This window comes from Aplidium turbinatum, chromosome 17, assembly GCF_918807975.1.
Source record: "Aplidium turbinatum chromosome 17, kaAplTurb1.1, whole genome shotgun sequence".
Taxonomy (NCBI): Eukaryota; Metazoa; Chordata; class Ascidiacea; order Aplousobranchia; family Polyclinidae; genus Aplidium; species Aplidium turbinatum.
The window spans coordinates 15593153-15615236 of NC_137488.1; the positions used below are offsets into that span (position 1 = coordinate 15593153).

Genomic DNA, 22084 nt, shown 5'->3' on the forward strand with positions numbered 1-22084 from the left:
GTATTCAGCACTGCTATCGGGCTGAGCTGTTTCTATCCAAGCTAAGGCATCATGAAACTCCAAACCGAAAACGCAAGCCCCCCACAACTGCAAACGCTTTAAAAATTCAATACTTTCTGTGCTGCTAATGCACAAAGACTGTCTTGGTTGATTGAGCAGCCTGGTGTTAATTAACACTACACGTCGACTTGGTTGGTAAACCAAATCCTCTGAACTGCAAACACTGATCACTCTGTTCTGTGACCTATTTTTCAATTACAAAACCTGCCAGCTAACAATCTCCATTTCTACCTAAAATTTACTAAAAGTTACCTATTAATTCGCGGCCTTTTTTAATTTGCATCTAGACAGCTTTAAAACTACCTAAAAGTAATATGTGATGCTTTATCAACAAAATCCATTGGTATGTATTCAATGCTGATCAGCTGTGTGGTGTGAGCTCTCTCCTGCGCAAATGACGTCTTTCACGGACAAGGTCGTCGACAACTGACAAATTTCGCACAAATCACAACACGTCTCTAATTCGTATCCATTTCATCAAACCCAATTTGCAACACGGCAATTATCTAAATGGTTTAATAGCAGGTTTTTCACAAATACTGAGAAACATCCCTGCACGATTAAGTGGTAAACCCTAATCAAAGTTCTGCTGGGCAGGTGGTGAATAACTAAGTCATGTTGAATGTAGAACTAAATCTGTCAACAAACTTTGAAGTTAATTTCAAATCCGAAAGACAACTCAACGACTTCTGTACAATTAGGTCAATGCTTGTAAATGACTTTGTATTTTGCATCTTTGAAGGATGGTCACTAAAAAAACCGTACAACTTCAAAAAAACACGACCTTAATATTAAACGACCACTTTTTCGTTTCATTAATTTCCCACTGAGCTTTTTTGTCACATGATCACAAATAATGATTACGTCAGGTTTTCAAAATAGCATGAAAGCAAACCTCACGGCTCACGGTAGAGAAAAAACACAAAAACGTAGCTATCAACTAAACAAGAGAATAAAGAATTTGCAGCTGTTGCTTTTTAAAACAAACTTTTTGTCACAAATCTGAACAAAAAGCAATAACTACATTACAAAAAAGACCATAGCAACAAAAAGACTGCTCGTCCATCTGACCAATCACTGAGCATAGACCACGATTTACATCTACTAATCTACCTTATTTTCTGACAGAACTTTGGCTATTATGCACTAGCTCAAAAGCATTTTCAAAAACTGTCCAGCTCAAAATAACAAGCATACACAAGTACGGTATTGTGAATAATATTGCAACGTAAATCAGCTTGCTGACAAAAGTTCCAAGAAAATGGCAGTACAGCCCGAAGTCGTTACGCCACAGGTCACCTTGTCACTTATGTCGTATTTCACCATGAGCGATTTAATCAGATGATCAAATCGCTACAGCAATTACCTACCTGCAGTCTGCAATAGACAAATCACCTAAACAAGAAATTATATGACCAGTTGACCACCTTTGACTGGTAGTTACAGACTCAGAAATTAAGCAACAAAAAATCATTCTTATGCCATCTTTTTCGTATCTTGTCAGAGCCAAAGGTACACAACTACACATGTGACAATTGTGTTGTTACCTTGATTTAAGAACTGAAAACGAAAAGTGATAAAATAAGAGGCAAAATAAACACAGCATTTGATGATTCTGACAAACTAAATTGGTCCTGCCATTCGCGTGGCTGCATACAGCAATCTTATCAAGACTTGATCTAAAATCGCTGTGTTGACAAGGTTACTCAAAGACGCATCTATGCAACAATACTTGACATGAAATCAACATCAATGTAAAAAAAGGTGACAATTTGTAGGTCTATTGCACCATATCAAAGTTGCTTAAGTAAGGAAATCTCACAGAGAAGAAGTTTTAGGAAATGGTTTCTGAAATCTGAAGTGAAGTGAAAACTATAAAAAAAATAAACACATTTGTAATTCAAAAAGTAAAAAAGAAAACCAGCTCTTCCAATAAAACCCCAAAGTTGCGTTCTTCTTTAAAATCAACGTAAACAAATAAAAGCTATGAGAAAATTACGGATTACCTAAAAAATGTTCATACTTCAACTCGAACTCACGATTAAGAACAGTGCTGCCAAGTGATGTCGTAAACACAAAACATTTATCAAAAAATACATATTTTTGGCATTTTGTCAAAATTAAAAAAAGTTAAAACCGAACAAACAATGCTAAGTCATGATAATCAGCAAAATATGTACGAGAACCATGTATGCAAAATACAATCACAAAGTACGTGTGCAACTCGCTAATAAAATTTCGTTGCGAACACCGTAATTAACACTGCAGAGGTGTACAACAAAATAGTTGTATATTCTTCATTTATTTTTAACTTGCTACTTTTGTATTTTATCAACTGATCTAATTCTGCACGTACAACCTCAAATAAACACAGATACAGACCGTTCCCAGACTCGCTGTCTGCAAGAGGAATGTGAGATTATAAAGTTTGAATCCCACAATTTGCATTAAATCGACGTCTGATTTCGTTCAAATAAAGATCAGAAATACTCATTGACCTGTCTTCTCAAATATCGCCAAACTAAAGGTAAAAGATTTTAATCAAAGACAGTGAGCCGCAGAGAAAAAAAATTGGAAGTAAAGTTGCATACATTGGGAAGGCTTTTGATGAGAAAAAAAGAGAAATACCTTCTGAAAACTCAAAACCCACAACAAGCTCGGTAAAAACAGTATGCTTCAAATAATGACCCTACGCCTCTAAACGAGAAACAATGAAGCTCGTTTAAACTAATTTATTTTTGATTCAAAGGAAATTTAAAGTCAAAATTCAAAGTGAAAATCAAGAGGTTTAACAGCAGCATTAGCAAACGAAGAGCATAGCTATTACCTAGTTACCTGCCGTATAGATGTTGGTTTAAACTTAAAGTTAGTCAGTTCGATTTAAACTCCAAGTGTAAAACCCACTATGCAAGCAGATTGCAAGGCAACATAATTCACAATTTTCAAGTTTATCGATTCACTCAGGCGCTTGTCAATTTGTCAATCAAACGTTTTTTGATGTAGAAAAATCCTGCTCGGTTGTCAATCGAACATATCACAAAACTAACTTGCAACTTCTCTAAAAAAAATTGCTGCGAACACAGACGAGCTAAATCACGTGACTGACGTCAGCATAACGAGCAAACAAGATGTTCATTCATAAATCCGATAAGACAACAAAAGTTCCACACTAATCCTATCCGTCACTTTAAAGTGCAACTGCACGATGACTTTGACCGCACTTTATCTGAAAGAGCATGTTTCAATCTATAAATACCAACCTCGCCCTTACTTTTTAAGGCTATATTTATCTCACTAAAAATTATCAAAACTATGGTTTTCCACGCGCTTGTATTTTTGGCCACGTTCCTGCGGTAGGCACTTTAACATGCAGATATCCAATCCAGCACGAACCAATCAGAAGCTACGCTTTTCATGACGTCATCAAGATTGCGTTTGGGAAGAATAAAGGAAAAACGCAAATTCTAGCTAAATTAAATCATCGTTTTGCCATCGGTTGGCTTGGCGCATTGGGTTAGGGCGGTAGAAGTCATTACAATGACGTGGGTTTGATTCCCACCTCTGCTATAGCTCTTTTTTCTTCTGTAATTACCAAACAAAGTTCAAAGTAATTATTAATTCTCTGGCTGAATGCTGGAATGGTCACAACAGCAGATAACGTAGCATCTTATTGGTTCGTGGTTGGATTGGATACGCGCGTGGATTATTAGAAATCTGCTTGTTAAAGTGCCTACCCGTTCCTGCAATGGCGGATTGCATTGCGCAACACGCGGATTATGACGTCAGTTGGAGTCAGACAAAAGCGACAATCGCTTTTGCAACTTGCAAGTCCTTCAGTTGTGTTTGTTCTAGAGCAGTGGTCGGCAACCTTTTTTAACAAAAGAGCGATTCTGTTACATAGTTTGGCAGAAATGACCAGCTGAGAGCCACAAAACGTAATATATGTGTTTCAAGTAGATCAGACCACAGTTTCTTTGCTACCGAACAATTCTTTTTTATGCTGTCATGTCTATCTGTGTACGGCTTTCCTCGCTTACAATCTATTGAGCTGCCACAAAACTAGCAGCATTGGTGTGGCATGGGGCTGTCATCCATTTATTGAAAGCTTCCTTACTCTGCTCCGATATTTGCATAAGTTCCAATACTGCCTACTTTAACTAATCTCCAAAATGGGATAATGTGCAGCAAAATTAATGCTCTATGGCTGTTCTGACAGTGCCTTTTGAAGTCATTTATTTTGGGATTTTTTTCCCACATAGGCTATTAAGCATGCAGATATGCCAACATCATTTGCATTGAATGCAAAGTTCATGTTTATGTCCAATTGTCCATGCTGAGTAGCATCTCTGTTTTCGCCTAAAACTTTTCTATTTTTTATTTGTGCATGGTTACTGATAAAAAAGGATATGCTGTTCACGCCAAAAGCTGTAAACTGACCTGATAAAGTCAAAACTTGAATAACAAAAATTGTAAAAAAAAGTATATTATTTTCTGACAAGAGTATCACTCGATCAGAGTTGACTCATTGCTGCATCATCTTGCACAACTAGTAAACAACGTTTTGATGCCGTTTTTTTTTTTTTTTTATTATCACAGTCGAACGCATAGGCTATACCAAATCATGTCAAATCTGGAGGGAGCCGCTTCAGAGGAGCTAAAGAGCCGCATGCGGCTCCGGAGCTGCAGGCTGCCGACCACTGTTCTAGAGGAAGCAGGTTTTGACTTTTCGCTGCTTCGATCTTGTTGCACGTGCTTTTTATGTGAAGGCGGGTAGTACAGGCTCTTTGCAATCTCGAGTTTGAAAAAATAAGCCAGGTCTGTTAATTTAGCCATTGAAATTGTTGGTTAAGGGACAGACCAAAGCTGTCATAGGCCCATGCAAGGTAAGGTACAGTACGTATTAACCAATGTTATGTGACATTCGAACCACGAAATCGAGCAGTGTGTAAGGGTGCTTAACGGCATGGCGGAGAGCACCTCTTGCATCACTGTGTTGGACGACTTCCATGCAATGGTCAATCCAGCAGTCCTACAAACCTTCTTCAGGGTTGATAGGAAGAATTGGGAAAAAGATGGCAAGCCCAGAGGACGCGAGAGAAAGTTGTCAAATGAGTGAGTTTACTTGAGCTTGTTTACTGTTCAACAGCCTTTCAAGAGCTGGTTGCGTAATTGTTCCATTCATATTTAAACGAAGCTGTTATATCTCTCAGGCAATTCAGGCTGGTCGCTTACAGGCACATGCTGGAGTGGCTGTGGGATGGAGAAGTTCTGGGCAAGTCGAACAGAGTCGTGCTGCCATCCTGCATTGTCTCTTTCATCCGCAGAAAGTACCCCAGCGACGATGGAGATTATGCTGGGTTCCGAAGACCAGTGTTACCATTTTAGTCTTTTTAAAACCAAATCTGGTTTATTTGCAACCGTTTGGTTTATTTTTTTCGATTTGGTGTGTTTTTTTGGTTTGGTTTGTTTTCGATTTGTGTGTCGTAATGCGATTTGTCATCAGTATTGTATGTTGGTTTATTTTTTAGTTTATTTCTGCTTCAATTTGGTTTATTCTGGTCTTTTTTTTAGCTTCATCTAGAGTATTTAAAAAAAACGTAGATGTCAACACTGCCGAAGACAGTCCCAATGAATGCTAAAGCGTTATCGCATGATAGTCGACTGTACTATGTCCTACAATACAATATGTTTTCGATATAACCAAATTTGGCTGTTGACTGTTGTAATCTACGAAACTAGCTTTCGGCGATGGGCTTCGCAAACTACTCCTGGCACACAGGCATGAACAACTAAATTTGTATAATGCTGGATGAAAGATGAGTCTTCATTATGGATGCCTTATAAATTTGCGCATTCACTAGCAACCAAGCCTATCTCGGCTAGTTTGGTCTCCACTAAGCTCGACTCCAACTGACGTCATATCACTAGATGGCGTTGACGGGTTTGCCACTTCCAGGTAGCGTGAGAGAGAAGCGCTAGAGAGCGTGGGAAAAGGGTCGGTTTCTCGGCTGTGGGCCTCAATTGTAAGGAAGTGAGTTTTTCAACAGGTACCGGATGTCTTGGCAATGGATTCTAGCCAATGTTAATTCGATCGTGCAGTTGCACTTCTGCAATCACACAAATGTGATAGCAGCTTTCAAATCGAGAAGTCTGCCACTACAGACAGTACAATGACTTAACAACCTTGTCAACACACTCACCTTTTTTGATCCACATCCGGGGTTAATGCATCCCCTTCACTGGCGTAGCCTGTGGTGATTTCCCTCCATGCTGTGTGGGGGTACCTTGCTGACCGTGTTCGCTGTAGCGAAGAAAAGCGACCTGAAACAATTTGGAACATTTGTCATTAATTCGTTTAACCAAGGTAGCGGTTTCCACAAAACAGAAAAAATAAACAACAATAAAACAAAATTGAAACGTTACTTCTTGGCAAAATATTTTTAATAAAACGCTTGCTAATTCTTTAACGACTACACACGAGTTCGATTCCTTGTCAGGTCATGACAAAAGCCGAAAATAATAGCTCTAAATCTCAGCTTAATTTGACGAAATTGCAGAATAAAACTTTAAACTTAGGGTAAAATAGGTTGAAAATGTATTGTAAGGCAAGACGCTAAAACGACAATAACTCAAATCGTTGATGAATTCAACGTTATTGAGCATTAAAAATTGTCTTTTTGTCTATGATTGCATCCAAACATCAATTTCCAAAATTGTTTTCAAACACAATTTGAGTTAGATCAAACCACCCTATTTTATGTCTTCAAATGCTGTCCCTTCAGCCAGGCGCGGATTTATGGGGGGGGCCCAAGGGGCCCGGGCCCCCCCCGAAATTTTGTGAGAAATTGTTGAATGGTTTGATATGCTTCTAAACAGCTGATATTAGTCCCACAGCGGACTTGCAACCCCCTTTGGCACGCGTGTGACGTCACGATATTGAGAATGATGCTTTCAGTCTCCGTGGCCACCTGGAGATGCGGCCTGATTTGTCACATTTTGCAGATTTTGATTACAGCTACTGCTAGTGTTTGACTGACATTTTCTGAGATTTTTTTTACTTTTTGCTGTCTCTTAATGATAAAATAGCTGTTTGTTGCCTTGGGGAAGCAGTAGCAAATGAGAAAAAGTAAGTTGAAAAATGCTGAATCAGACCATTATTGAAAAATTAACAGTCTGACTAAATTTCTCCGAAATCAAATTTTCTTTGTTTTTCAACATCTGAGGACGTTAAAACGTATTGTGTCATCTGGGGAAAACAGTAAAGAAAGCGTAAAAATATAATTTTTAGAAAAATTCATTTAAACATTTGCCCAAAGTTAGCAAAATCTGGAAATTTCTGCAAAAATGTGACAAATCAGGCCATATCTTTAGTTAGCCATGATGTCTCTAAAACAAAGTTTGCCTAATTTTAAGCGAATCTGCATTAAAAGAGCGAGTTTTGCCAATACCAAACATTCAAACATCTCAGCCAGAAATTAGCAACAAGAAAACATAGAGACTTAGCTTTATTACCGAAAAAATGCCGAAGAAAACATGATCTTATCCTTTTGCTATGCCACCGGACAGCACCATTTCACAGGAATATTTATACCCATATTTTTGTTGAAAATGCTCTCAGAATGCACCAAATTCAAAGTAATTTTTCAAAATTTTCTGGGGGAGGCCCCCCAGACCCCCCACCGCTGGGTGTCGCCTTTGGCGAGCACGCCGTCGGGCTTCGCCCGCCGGCCGTCAAACCCCCAAATTCCTGGCTACGCCACTGGTTGTTCATATCTGTGTTTTCTTTTTCTTATACTTTGTTAATTCATTTTCAAATTTTCTGGCCCCCCCCAAAAAAAAACTCCTAGATCCGCGCCTGCCTTCAGCAAGTTGTTCGACTAAAGACATCGAAACAAATAAATAAAGCGTATCGAAAAAACAATCGTTCAGATAATAAATCATTTCGAATGGCGTGGGTTCCCGATGGCCAAGGTTCGACGTTCGAACGAACAGGGTCTAAATGGTCTGAATTTATGACACTGCTTTAACTACATTCGCCAGAGGCGTGCGGGCGTGAATACGTAAATTATACCCAGTAGTAGTGAAAACTGTCTGTCGAAAAAAACAAATTTTAAAGACTTTTGCTTGCCTGGTGCTATTTTATAATCCGCGTGTTGACCTAATGTTTCTCCAGCGTGAAGCTTTGGACTGTTGGAACTGCCCGACAAAGGAATGCGTGCACCCGTGCGGCAGTTTAATAAGTTATGATGCGACCGATAGATGGCATTAGACGCAGACAAGGGCGTCTCATCAAATTCCACTGAAAAAGAAAAACAATATAAACTAATAAGACCGTTTCATCAGTTTTGACACTTGAATTTATAAATTGTAATGTGGGCGTTACAAGACCACGGTAATATCAAGCACAAAATGCTTACAAAAAAAGTGAAAATAAACAACAGAACAATATTAGATTAGATCTGAGCCAATCGTGGGTGAAACAGTTTAAACCGGTTTGTTCCAGTCAGCAGATAACATTTTGAACGTTTTGGTGTCAGCAGGTAACATTTTACGGGAAAAAATATCGATCAAATCAAGCATGCAAGGCACGTTCGGGAAAGCAAGCAGACACATTTGCTTTATCTGTTTGAGGTGAATATTTGTAAGTCGTCTTCTGCAAATATCGATAAAGAAATTTGCTTAGTCTGTCAACTTACTGGTCGCGCGATCGTACAACAAATACAAACACAGTCGATATTTCAGTGTTATAAATTTTGCTATACAAAGCACAAATCTCGCTGGTAAGTTAGCACCGCCATTATAAAAAGTACAGTAGAATTCGCCTATGAAGGGACCATCCCAAAGGGTCGCGAAAATAAGCGAAATGTCACTACAACCGAATTTTACTGTAGTTTAAAAAACGAGACTTCGCAACAGATGCTATTATGACGAAATTTCACTGAAGCCGAAGTCACTTAACCGAATTCTAATGTCGTCTCTATTCATTCCGCAGCTAAATATGGCAACAGGCTGCCTGGCTTTCGCAGACAAGACATATCTACTGATATTGCTGAGAGACCAAACACATCAGCTGATGAGTTCATACCTCCGTCCAACTGTGCAGAGATCCGACGTTGAAATGCGTCTCCTTGTCGATGGCGTAACTGGGTGTTACGTAATGAGCACATGGTTTCTTCAAGATTGAGCCTGGTGATAAAAATCAGCAAACAATGTCAAGTGGTCGAACTACAGTAACAAAATTCATGCTGTTGCATTGATTCAACGTCTACAATTAATGTGAACAAGACGTGTTGCTAGCTGCGAAATGACTCAGGGTTGTGGGAAACTAAGGCACTTGCGAAACATTCAAGAAGGAGATTTCTAATCACTCGCAAGAAGTTATGTGCGATTTATGGCCTACGATTTATGAGTTCATGTAATTTGCTGTTTTCCGTAAGCACTGTCCATTAGCACAAACTATCAAGCCACACACAACGCAGAGAATATCGGGAAAGATCTTTACTTGCAATGGAGGTGTTTCTTTTGAAAGGGCTAATCGAATTACTGTCAGTGCTAATTGAAGTTACTTTCTGAATAATTTCCACCTGCCAATCATGTTAAGCTGGTGATGAAAAACATGGTCAATTTTCCCCAGGCTGCTTAGCTACTAATCGATGTTTAGTAAAGACCGTAAATCCGTTTCCCATCCACTGATAATTTACCAATCACTGGCCTATGACACATGCAAGATGCAGTGGCTTGGTTTGACAACAAACCATCTTTTCTTTGTTGTTTGTTTCATATGAGCAGAAGTAACATTTCAGCCAGCAAAACAAGCCTTTTTTTCCATTGATTCAAAATCAGCAGACTGAGTAGTTTGCCGGCGTTTGTTGAATAAAAAAGTGCACAGAAGTGCCACAATGGTGCCAGCAAACGTGAGCAACTTTGGGTGGTTATTTGAGCAACAATTTGATTCTCAAACATTAGTTATTCGGTTAGAATCGATTTTGCGTTGGTAATAGTGATCAATTACAATGATAATGCGATCATACGATCACTAACAAAAATTACAATCGAAGGGGTTAATTTTACCTGGAAGGCTTAAAACAAAATGTAACACGACATCTTGGCCGTAAATCGAAAATTCATGTTTTCGATGTAAAAAAGCACCTTTCACTAGCTGACATATGACTTAACCCAGTCGGAAAATCAGTATTGTTTCACATTGATTAAAAAAACATTCTTCTTCGTTTGAGCGTCTGGGGTGGAGGGTCCCTTCTTTTACCATTCCAGATGGATGATGTTTTGGACTTACATTGGAAAGCTTCTAGAGATACGTTGAAACAATGTCAAAAAGACTAATTTGCTAGCTTACAATTCTATTGATCCCTCACCTCAAGTCAGCTATCCCCTTCACGGCCATCTCGCGTGCTTCGGCAGGGGTGCTTGCGGATAGGCTCGAGTCGTCGTCGTCATTGGTCTGGAGGTAAAATTAACATGTTGACTGAAAGAGCGATTCTCGGTTTGTAACTATGCGCTGAGTCAATGTGAAATCAACCGAAACACGCTAACTTTTTCCAGCAAAAAAATTAGTCATTTTTACATTGACACAACGTCTTCAGACGTTGTGCCAATGTACAGAAATGGCTTATTTGTTTGTTGAGTTATTGTTAGTCAGTAAACACTTTATCAAGTTACCTTTAAAACGGGGCTTTCCCTTTTTAAAGAAAGAGTGCTGGGCACTTTTTGAATAGTATCTTTGTCCTTCGAGCTGTCTGGGGCTGATGGAGGATCATTGGGGGCCACTTGCCGAATGAAAGGGGCCACAGTGGCTGTCTTGTGAGCTCGGTTCAAAGGTCGTGGAGATGCAATACTCACTGGTTCCACTGCTCCTGTAAAAGTATGATCGACGAAGTTGATTATTAAGAATATTTCACAAAACCATTCTACATTGGACCTTTTTTGTTACCGGAATGACCAATTTGTTACATTAGAATTCTTGTCGGAAGCATTCTTCTTGCTGTTTTTGCTATGAGCTTTTCGTTACAAAGCGCCATGACAGTATTATAGTAGTGCCTAGTATTTGATTAGTAGTGCCGGAAGTGGATTTGATTACTATTTTTATGAGATTTTATAAAGAGTTTTAAGTGCTGCAAGTAAGCATTGGCTTGGCAATAAGACATTGACATCACGGCACGCAACATTTATTCAAGAGAAAAAAATCAACCTCAGCGCCAGTTGACCTGTGGCAGTCACAACAGCAATGCGCAGTCAGGCATGAGCCTTAGATGTACACAACGCATCAGGTGTACTTACTTTCGGATACAATCATCGCGTCATGGACCGAGTCAGACGAGGACGGCGATGACGTCACCGTGATGTGATCGACAGCCGAAGGCAAGCTAGTGTAGACAACGTTGGCTAACTTGTCGGATACCTCGTATGTGCCATTGGTATGGGATTGTATGGGCTGCACGGTCTCATTAGCTGAAATGCGATGAAACAATGTTGTACATAAAGACGTAGCCACGGAGGGCTGGGGGACAATTGCTCCCAACATTTTATCTTTCTTCGCTAAAATCATGTTTCAATACTCTTACAACGTCTTAAAATCATCATAATTCATGTTAAATGATGTTTGCTCCCCAAATGGTTTCTTTTGCTTTCCCATAACTTGCTTTAACTTCGTCACTGGTTGTACACGATGTCTTTACCTTTTATTCATCAACTGGCGAATAACCAGGAACAAATGCATCCTCTCGCGATGCAAGATCATTGCGACGTGGAAAGGGTAAAAATCAAAGATTAGAACATTTATAGGCTGTAGTACGCAACGCTATTGTGTCAACCGTAGCTTCGTTCAACCAGTGCGTGCATACAAATAAATAAAACCATCACCATGACAGTAAGATTTTCATACTTTGCAAGGTGCATTTTTAAAGTACTGCTTGTCATACCATTGGTGACCATTGGAATTATAGGGTGAATTTCGCTTTTCGATATTCCACTTGATTTCCTGCTTGTTTTGCTCAAAGTCCCTGTTTTCGATGGGGAAGTCGGAGACTTCTTTTTCTCTCCCTAAACAATCAGATGATGTGAGACAAAATAATTCGCAATGTTGACGTTGAAGCGAAGTGAACCGAAGCGGAAGAACTTATTTGAATTATTGATCACTCCACAGCGTTTTGCTTCGTTGGTAGGTTGGAGACTCAATAAGAGACTCCATGAGAATTACAGAAAAGTGGCTGGACTTGCATCGTTCTTACATTTAAAGCCGATCATTTTTGCATAGCAAATCAGCCCAATTTTACATTGATTCGAAGTGTAAAGACGTTGCATCAACGTTAAAAAGGAAGTGATTTGCTGATCGGAAATTAAACGACAATACGCCAAGATTGTTTCACTGCGGTAAAATGCGTAACAACGTTACCTGCTTAGATGTCCCAAACGCCTTTCCTAGGGTAGACTTGACAGACTTTAGTCCTGAAGGGGATTTCATTACAGTTTTCTCGGGAGATTTCTTTTTGGCCATTGTACTTTCAGCCCCATTTGTTGTAGTTGTTGCCTTTTGACAAAACAATAAAAACAACTTATTTGCCAACAGTCTACAGTATGACATGCAAAATAGTGCCCAGTTTTTAGGTTTGTCAGTTGAAAACAAATTTTATACATAAATGATGAATTTTACATTAAAATCAAAATAATGCAAAGACAAAATGTTGCTCATGCATCCCACGCATACCTGTGCTTTGGCTAAATGCCCGGATCTTACATCGCTTAAACGTGACGTTGGGGGACATGACTCAGCTCTTTTTCTTGAAGAAGTTATAGATGACGGTGTAGATGAAGAATTGACAGAATCAATCGCAGCTCGGGAGATTGACGTGGGTCGGGGTTTTGAAGTTGTCCCTGCAGGTGTGTTTGAAGTCGGAGAGCCCAGTTTCTTCAGCCTGCTCATCATGGATGTAGTTGGTTTGGTTCCTGTGCGCGCGATTTTAGATTCAGAAACTTTAAAAGCATTCTCGGAGTGCTTGGACGATGGAAGAGATTTGGAAGCGACATTTTGGGCATGGACAGGGGAGGTTGCTTTTGAACCTGGAATAGTTCTTTTCATTGGTCTCGTGAGGGATAATTTATTTGCCTTGTCACCGAGTGGTAATGATTTGTTTCCGACTCCATTGGCTCTTCCTTTCATTTCCACACCGCCATTCAGTGAATCACTTGTCGTCGGCTTTCGCATGCTGCGATGCAGACGTGATGGACTTCCTATTCTGCTGGCACTACCAGATTGCTGGAAGTAAAACAATTGAATTTAAGGAGTGACTTTAATGATATTTCATCATACTGAAAAGAGAGAAAATTGCTTTCTGATCTTTCGAAACAAAATATAGAAGTATGTTTTGAAAAAGCAAGGCTAAAATCAATTAGAAAATTAATCATAAAATTTTAGCCCAAATTTTCAAAATGGCATGCAACTCATCAAATATTTATGAAGGCACAAACAACAGTATCTCTTAGCTTGTATGTATAGCAATCAATAGCAGCGCGTAGCTGTGATATTGAAATTGATTGTGTTACACTTTTCAGGAAACCAAGCATAAAGATTCATTTCATGAACGACAAAAATAACAAATTTTAGTCAATAGGCTACCAACAGACCGATAAGATGTGGAATTTTACATCACGTGACTAACCTTTCGATTGTCTTTTTGGGCTAGACTTGACGTCATCATCGAGTCAGACCCTTGTGACGTCACTGAGCTACGGTTGGATGCCGAATTTGGGTCTGGTTTGAATGTCTGTAATGCCAAGATAACATAGTTATTCGAATGAGCTTTCAAAGCCCTAAAACAAATTTCAACAATATTGAATGGATAGAAATTTTGTTTGTTGTATTATTGATATTGTGATATTGTGATAAGGAGGGAGGAAGGAAGTTTTCTTAGAAAGGCACTAGATCTAAAGGTGGATGGGAAGAGGAAACGCGGTCGTCCAAGAAGAACGTGGAAACAACAAGTGAAGGATGAATTTAAAAAAGTCGGACTGAAGGAGGAAGATGCAAGGGACAGGGTGAAATGGAGAAAAGGGATTAAAACAATTGCTGCGCGGAAACAATCGGCCACCCCCACTAGTGGGGAACAAACCGACGATGGACTATGATGATGATGATGATGATGATTGAAGCTTCACAAGCCAGCAGCTTTCACTGATTTACAAAGATGCTTTGTGAGAGCTTCCACACAATGCGGAAAGGACGTCAGTTCGACACTAGCCGAGAGTACTCGGTTGTATCCGAGCAAAAGACATTTTTTTGATCGTATCCAAGCTTACGCCTGGTGGTTCAAGGTTAATGGTCTGCTTGAAGGTGGGCACTATGATTGAAGGTGGGCAACTGGGCAATATGATTACCTTCCCGTCCACTTCAAATTAATCTTCAACCACCGGGTATTAGTCTGGATACGACGAAAAAGCAACTTTTGTGGAGAGCCAAAAGTAGATTTTGATTCAAAGCTATGATTCGCAATTCCACTTTCGAGCAGCGATATTGATCGAGTAAAAAATAGCCAGACCATGCTCGTCATAGCACAAGACTAAAAAACTGCGTTCCTAAAGCTAGTGCAACCGCTACTGCCACAGCAAACTCGCAGCATCAGGTTAAACAGGTCGTATGTATCTACATTTGTGCAGTAAACAACGACCATGCTGCTTTAGGCGAAAAACTCAACCTATTATATTTAGTAAGGTTTTTGACCTAGTCCTAGAGGCATAGCCGTAGAAGAATAAAACGTTTTCGGGGTGCGAACAAAATTTGTCCAATTTGTCTTTGCAAATGTGCATTTTTTTCCAAATCCGCAACATTTGTTTTGTTGCAGAGCTGCGACTGCCCATCTCCTACGGCTATGCCTAAAGGTGCTAAACAAAAGAACTAATATCTAACAACATTGGTAAGATTTCTTGATACAAAAGTGAATGGCAATGTTTATTCGTTAAATTAACAAAGATAAAAATATAATCCACTTTATCAACAACAACAACAAAAAACAGTTGTCTACGCTTATCTAATGAAACGGTTCACAAAGCATTGTGGCTGCACGTTCAGTAGCCACGAGCAATTAAACTGTTTTGCCTGTCTGTGAGAATGATGATGCAAATATACAAAGGTAATACAACACGAAGGCACAAGAAAAGCGGCTATCCGCCATGGTGGCTTCTCAGTTCGTCAGCCGCGACAGCTGATATAGTGAATCGCACATGACGACAATCACCAGATACCGGTGGTTTGTAGCCGATGATACTATCTTCCAGCTAACATAAATACACTGCAATTTACCATCTTGTGAGAACAAAGGAAAAAAAGCCGATCACACCGAGGTCAGGCAAATCGTTATCAGGAGTTAATATGCATAAGCTTATTCTATCAGTTTAATATTAACATAATATGTTCATACCTGCATGGTGGAAGTCGTAGGTTTTGGAGCGAGTAATTTAGTTGTGGCACTGTGTTTTGCGCTCATAGACTTACTGCGCCACCCAGTGGTGCTTTTCACAGGAGCGGGAATGGTTTTGGTTGCGGGAATTCCCAAACTTTGTGCTGCGTTTGCAGCAGATGCAGCATTTGTGTTGGCATCACTGCCACTAACATCTAAAACAACATATACTGTATATATCATAATCCAACGCGTAGTTCGATGCTTACAACAATTGATATAAAATAAGAGTGATTGTTCATTCAACCGCATCTGTACTCAAAACTGAAGAGCCAATCTCGATATTTTTTGCTTGCAAACCACAAAACAGTGTTCTCGAATTATATGCTATCAATTACACAAATACAACAAAAATAATTTGATTTACAATAGGCTTGAAGAATTGGCTAACATAATAAAAAAAGGCTTGTAAAGTTGATTGAATGAAAGTGCTCAGTAACCACAATAAAATGTTTCATTTAGCCGCTTACCAATGTTAATTCTGTTTCTGTCGTTGGCATTAAAACTGCGGCTTTTTCTCGCGACCCCAACCGTAGTAGGTTGCCTAAGACATCTCCGCTGGCCGGATCTGTAACAAAGATATTGTGAGTCATTAAATATAGTGTTAGTCAATGCTCAACCAGCAGTTTGCTTCATCTGACAGCTCGATATTAGATTTCTGTAATTTCTCGTAAGTGAGGTTGCTCTGAGACTAGATTGCGGCATTTTTGTCATTATTACGTCAAGGAATATCAAAAAGCATACAAATATAAGACGATGATTACAGGCAATTTCAGCGTCAATATTAAAAGGCTTCCCAGACCTTATTACAGGAATTTCTGATTCAAAAACAAACGCAGTGGCACCAGAGCATCAAAAGTTATTGATATTTTATGACAGTCAACAATGACAAAGGCGGCGCGACACTTTTGGAAATCAATACTGTACCAATAAATCACACAACTATCCGACGCAAGATACACAGCCTAGTAAGCGGCTATATGTTATGAAGCAGTGTTTTGAGGGCAGAGTGACCCTACCCCACCAACAATCACAAGACAATAGATGTCAGAAAGTTTTCTCAATAATTTCTTTGAAAAAAATCGAACAACCTTTCCACTTTACTAAGAAGGTATCCCCCTCCATTCCTATCACATAAGCTAGTTGCATAATCGGGCCAGTACAAGTTACTTTATCAAGCAACAAGAGCCAACTTTTATGTTTTTGTAACAATGGCATTAACCCTTTGCAAGCACAGCGATTGATTGTGGTGCAGAGAAGGTGATCACATTTGTACGTGATAGGCCATAGATTTACTCAAAAGTAGTCGCAAATGATGCACTTGGTGTTAGTGCATACTGAGATCTACCAGCGTTGAGAAAGAAAGTACCAATCCTTGAAATAACAAAAACATTGAAGACTAGACAGAAGTAGCCTGGCTTTATCACAGTCGATTCTCTATTAAAATAAACTTACTTTGCAGAGTCGGACATTTTGAAGTCTTGTTCCTTCTGTTTGTATCGTGACAAATGAAAGAACAATGCTAAAACACACTTCAATTCTTTGCGATATAAACCTGTAAATATTAATCGGAATCAAGAAAAAAATTCACTTTTAAGTTGCAAAAGCACTCATCCACCAAGTCTGTGCATCACCCTACAAGTTTGCAACAAGAATAATGTGAGAAATACTTTTACTGTACTGATACAAGCGCGTGTTTCATAAATACAAAACACAACACGCAATAAATTTAAAAAAATGCAATCACCTGTGATAACATCTTCCCAATAAAAAATCATGCATTAATTTCGCATTTAAGCCATTGGAAATTTACATTAGCACAGCAAATAACCACTCTCGTCATTGTACTGCAAATATTTTGCCAAATTTAACTGATTCTTATCATGCTGCTTAGTGGAATGTGTTTCAAACACGAAAAATGATCAAAAAACCTTCGAACAACAACATTAAACCAATGTTTTTGTTAAGAAATGTTGCTGACCGTGCTGTTTGAACTTTCGATCGTACTTTAAACAGCAAACAACGCAAATATTGCACTAACCTTGTACGTTGACATCGTTCAGAACAACTCTATGTTCTTGGAGGACTTTCAGACATCGTTCTATGTTGTGAAGCTGAAATGAAACAGTTTGCTTCTGTAGTAGGAATATTTTTTCGTACAAACACTGTACTGCACCCGAATCACAAAGTCTTCAGAATATAAAAGATTCTTTGTAGAACGTCTAACTTTCAGCCAACACCCCTGTCTTTAACTCGAGCAATAAAGTTCACTATAAAAAATTTGAAACAATAAAAGTTGATCGTTGCCGCCTACCCACTACCGCTCGGCGCAATATCAAAACCGGTAGTTTTATTGCCGGTAATTTTCTAATAGCTTTTAATACGCTACCTTCCGTTGAAAGCAGCTTTCCACTGGGAAAAGCTACTTATCAACATATTAACTTTATGACGTCACTATAAACCTAACATAAACTCCATTCATAAACGAGTTACGATTTCAGCAATAAGTCTAAGGACAACATATACATCAAAATCCAAACAAAAAACACCCACAGATACATAAAAATCTTGTAAAACTGATGCTGTAATAATCAATGTATGTAGTTTAAACGAGTTTAACCAATCAAACACTTCATGCAGTGCACCTCAACCTGAAGGTGATGATTAATTTTCATGTAAAAGCAGCCAACTAACAATAAACCATGTATGTCTAGACAAGCGTTTATAAGCTTAAAATGAACAAAGAAGTTTTGATATATTTGAAATGGCTGACTGTGAAAACGACAGCTATGTTTTCTGCCTTTGATTATTATGTATCACAAAGATAAATATTGATCTTGCTGTCACATTGAAATTATATCAAGGAGGATTTCTATTTTTCTTTATCGCATTTCAGTTAACAACAATGCTCCTGACGTAATTATAAAATATTTGATCTTCGGGCTGAGTTACCAACGCGTGGCACATTTCCGCCGGTGTCACGATTATTTCATTTGATTCTATGGTTTGCATCCGAATTATACAACCCCTTCTTTCCAGACAATTTAGGGGTAATCGAGCTGCTCCAGCAATAGCTATTTATCGAGAAGTTTTTAATCACCCCAACATAAAATTAAATTAGTCAATCTGAATTAAGTTTTTTTTTAAACTCGAAGAAAAAAACGTTTCGGTAACCCTGAATAATATATTTTATGTTTTTATTTCAATAAACCCGTTCAAAGGGTTTTATTTTAGGATAAAACAGATTATGGGGGGTATTGCGATAAAACGATGTAGTTTACTCAGTAACAACTCTTGAAGGGAGCCCATGAAGGGGGCTGAAAACGTGTTTATGGGCGAAGCTCATTCTGCATATTATAAAGCCACTCCCTCTCACGACAAGAGCGAGCGGTAGAATGACAACATTCTTTTTTCATAACCCAATCGTTTGGAACAAAGCACACTTTGAAATAGCATACGCATATACGCAATAAACGGATTACAGCTTTTGAAGTGGTCTAATTGCAAGTTTTGCTACACCGTTTTGTCAAGAAAAAAATGACTTAAAATTTCTAATACAAGCCAATCGTTACTACAGTCACACAAGCTGCGTAGACTCATAGCTGCTTATATCCCAAAATAACAGAAAACAAATGTTGAAAATGACTTTTTTTTCCATTAACACATCAACTGCAATGGTTACTAACTTACAACTTACCTTTTGTTTAGTGGTACGCGGTAGAGAATGAATTCTTTCTACAGCTTGTCCACCTACAAATAAACAGTAGCGTAAATTCAACGAATACCGAAATCCTTTTAAAACAACAGCAAAATTCGCCGTACTCACATACAAACTGCACTATATCTGCAAGCAACACGCCGTCGCTGATATCCTTTGGAAGATCTTGAATAAGCCGCTTCACTCCGGTTTTTTCCAGATGATGATTGGCCCAGTCAGTGTATATCTATGAAAGTAATGATTTTTAAAAAGCGATGTCAAAAAAAAGCAAATCGGAAAATTTTAAGATTTCTAATTAATTGTGTTAAACGATGTTGTATTTGCGTAAAGTTACGTTAAACATGTACACATGACAGCAGGAACAATTAGCTGCTTGCAATCTTGAACCTTCAGTTGCAACGTTGGAAGTTGACGATATGAAATATTCATTACCGCATTTTGTTGGGCCCGGCGAGTGGACGCGGCGTGAATGTCAATATCATTAACTCCACTTCTATACTCCAAGCTCTGTTCTCTTTTACGTTTATAGAGGTTGAATCAATGTAAAAAAGATGATTTTTGCTAACTTGGAAGTGAACATTCAGAAGCGTTGTGTTTGCAAGTTATTTTCGATAGCACACATGTGCAACAAGTTTTAAAAAATAGTGCTCAAAAACATAAAATCATTGCAAAACTCAAATATTTTTTCAATATAATAACAATACTCTTGTGTGAAAAACCCTACTAAACCAGTGATTAGGCTACACGTTCACATTACTGACTTGCAATTATTTGCTTTTCTTCTGCTGCAAATGGTGACATATTAGAAATGAAGCTAATCTCATAACAATATTTCATATGTATTTCATAACGTAATTTCAAATCTCTTCAAATGTAAGTGAACGCATCAAAACGACATTCGATAGAAGAATACCCAAGTGCGATAAGCCAGTTAAGCCTTAACTTATTTATACATTCATCCTGCAAATCGAAAACTAAACAAACTTCGCAGACTACACCAACAAACAATCTGTAACTCGAATCGACAGCCGCCCTCAAAATGTCAGTCAACCGAAGTCAATAAAGCAGACACAGACCGATTGAAGAAACACAGGCATAGACGTGAATAAATCTTGCAACACTTTGACACACGGTTCCAATGTTGTGTTATAACTTTTTAATGACTATGATCACATTGTGTGTGTTTTATCTAGAAAACCTGCTTTTGTTGATCCGACGTTAATGAGCAGAGTTTGTGGACAGAAATGACAGTTTTATAGAAGCTGTCAAGTTTAACAACTTCTCAAAAAAGTTAGAGAGCATCACACTAAATTGGCAAATTCAAGTTTAACCACTTTTCAGGCCTCGAAACTGAAGGCGGCCATCGCGGCCATGGCCGCGATTAACCTACAAAAACCGACATTTTGTCCGCCGGGTCTCACCCTTCCGTCGGCCGCATTTGTCCGCCATGACGTTCCGAGACAATTTTAAGCAAGCGGCCTTGTGAATAAAGTACTTTGCCACTTATAATCACAAAGGATTAGAAAGCAGTCAAAGCACCCGATAAATCACAATACACACGGTCTATGCTTGAATTGTTAACATTAATGATTGACCCAGCAGCTGATGTCTGACATCCGCATGATGCAAGTGACATCACAATACACTTTATTGATGCGATATATTCAGTCTTCGAAATTAGCCTCGGCAATAAAAATGCCAAGGCCACACGAGCGCTTGTAAGGTTAGGGTTAGACCACAGTCTCTATATATAGAGACTGTGGTTAGACATTCCTTCCAGTCGTTATGGCACAGCCATAGATTTGTTCCTTAAACAACACCCTGATGGAGCTCTACGAAAAAGAAAGAGGCGTGTGGATTGGTATCAAGCCCGAAAGCGCAAAACGTGGACGCTTCATTGCGAACGGCGAAGACAGTAGTGATGCAAGCCGCGCCGTGCCGCGCCGCGTGCGCGGCCGCTTATGACTTTTTCGCCGCGTGCCGCGCCGCGCCGCGTGGAAAGTTGAAATGAAAAGCCGTGCCGCGCCGCTTGCCGCGTAAACTTTCAAGAAATTAAACTTTCGTGAACTTTCAACTTTTTAAGAAAATCAGTTATGAAACTTCAAATTTAAACTGGAAACACGGATCAGTTTTTTTTTCGGAAACCTTAAGCTGGAAAGCTCAAAGCTATGCAAATGGCTTGCAGTTGACAGGGTTTTTAGGTCTGGCTTGTGAGGAAGCTGTACGAGTGTTTTTGGTTAATAGCCTAGCTGATAAGCTCAGTTATCAGGCTATAGGCCTAGCGCAACTACCGCATTAGTTACTGTAACAGTTAGCCTAGTGAGTTCAGGCTATAAGTTTTACTCTTGACATCTTGTCTGTCTGTGTAGTATGTAGTTCATACAGCCACTGACATTAAAATTGCATTATTGCTTACAAAAACTTTTCAAAAGTCCTGATACTGGATCCAGGAACATTCTATTTGAAAAAGCATGATGTCTTAGAACTTAGATGCATTGCTGGTAAGAGAATATGATCTGGTTAGCCTAGTCATTATAGTGCACAACTGTACCGGTAGGTTACCGGTACCAGTTATATGCCCTGGGTGCTTTTTGCCACTATTGACTTTCTAAAAAATAACGCGTAAAACATTTTTTGAAAATTTTGTAATTTGCGGTGTGCGGTGCGGTGCAGTGTTAAAGTTCCAGATAAATTGCGGTGTGCGGTGCGGTGTGCGGATAGGTGATTCAGTTGCGGTGCGGTGTGCGGATAAAAATTTTGGGTTCGCTGCATCTCTAGAAGACAGTGTAGATTTGCAGCTAAGCGATGAGCCTCTTGATGCACATGTCTGATTCCAGTG

General features: G+C 39.0%; 2 protein-coding genes across 2 annotated transcripts in view; one reads left to right on the forward strand and one right to left on the reverse strand.

Annotated features, from left to right (window-relative positions):
- The window catches only part of LOC145786246 (neuron navigator 3-like), a 47664-nt gene that overhangs the window by 20175 nt on the left and 5405 nt on the right, over positions 1-22084 (reverse strand). Inside the window, exons 2-17 of the mRNA XM_082597886.1 lie at positions 19354-19471; positions 19225-19277; positions 17569-17641; positions 16983-17082; positions 15998-16095; positions 15489-15682; positions 13734-13838; positions 12782-13330; positions 12470-12604; positions 11997-12117; positions 11356-11526; positions 10738-10931; positions 10434-10519; positions 9146-9246; positions 8189-8359; positions 6261-6381 (exon numbers count right to left, since the gene is read on the reverse strand). Coding sequence (XP_082454012.1) covers positions 6261-6381; positions 8189-8359; positions 9146-9246; positions 10434-10519; positions 10738-10931; positions 11356-11526; positions 11997-12117; positions 12470-12604; positions 12782-13330; positions 13734-13838; positions 15489-15682; positions 15998-16095; positions 16983-17082; positions 17569-17641; positions 19225-19277; positions 19354-19471 — 2390 coding nt within the window. The remainder of the gene's footprint in view (positions 1-6260; positions 6382-8188; positions 8360-9145; positions 9247-10433; positions 10520-10737; positions 10932-11355; positions 11527-11996; positions 12118-12469; positions 12605-12781; positions 13331-13733; positions 13839-15488; positions 15683-15997; positions 16096-16982; positions 17083-17568; positions 17642-19224; positions 19278-19353; positions 19472-22084) is intronic.
- On the forward strand, positions 5024-5445 carry LOC145786808 (uncharacterized). Its single transcript, XM_082598549.1, has 2 exons — positions 5024-5172; positions 5271-5445. The coding sequence occupies exons 1-2, from the start codon at positions 5024-5026 to the stop codon at positions 5443-5445; spliced, it is 324 nt and encodes a 107-aa protein (XP_082454675.1).

Bases quoted from the DNA above. Each gene is read 5' to 3' on its own strand.
- LOC145786808 (XM_082598549.1), top strand. From the start codon at position 5,024: ATGGCGGAGAGCACCTCTTGCATCACTGTGTTGGACGACTTCCATGCA. The intron at 5,173-5,270 runs GTGAGTTTACTT...TATATCTCTCAG, and splicing joins GAGAGAAAGTTGTCAAATGA to GCAATTCAGGCTGGTCGCTT.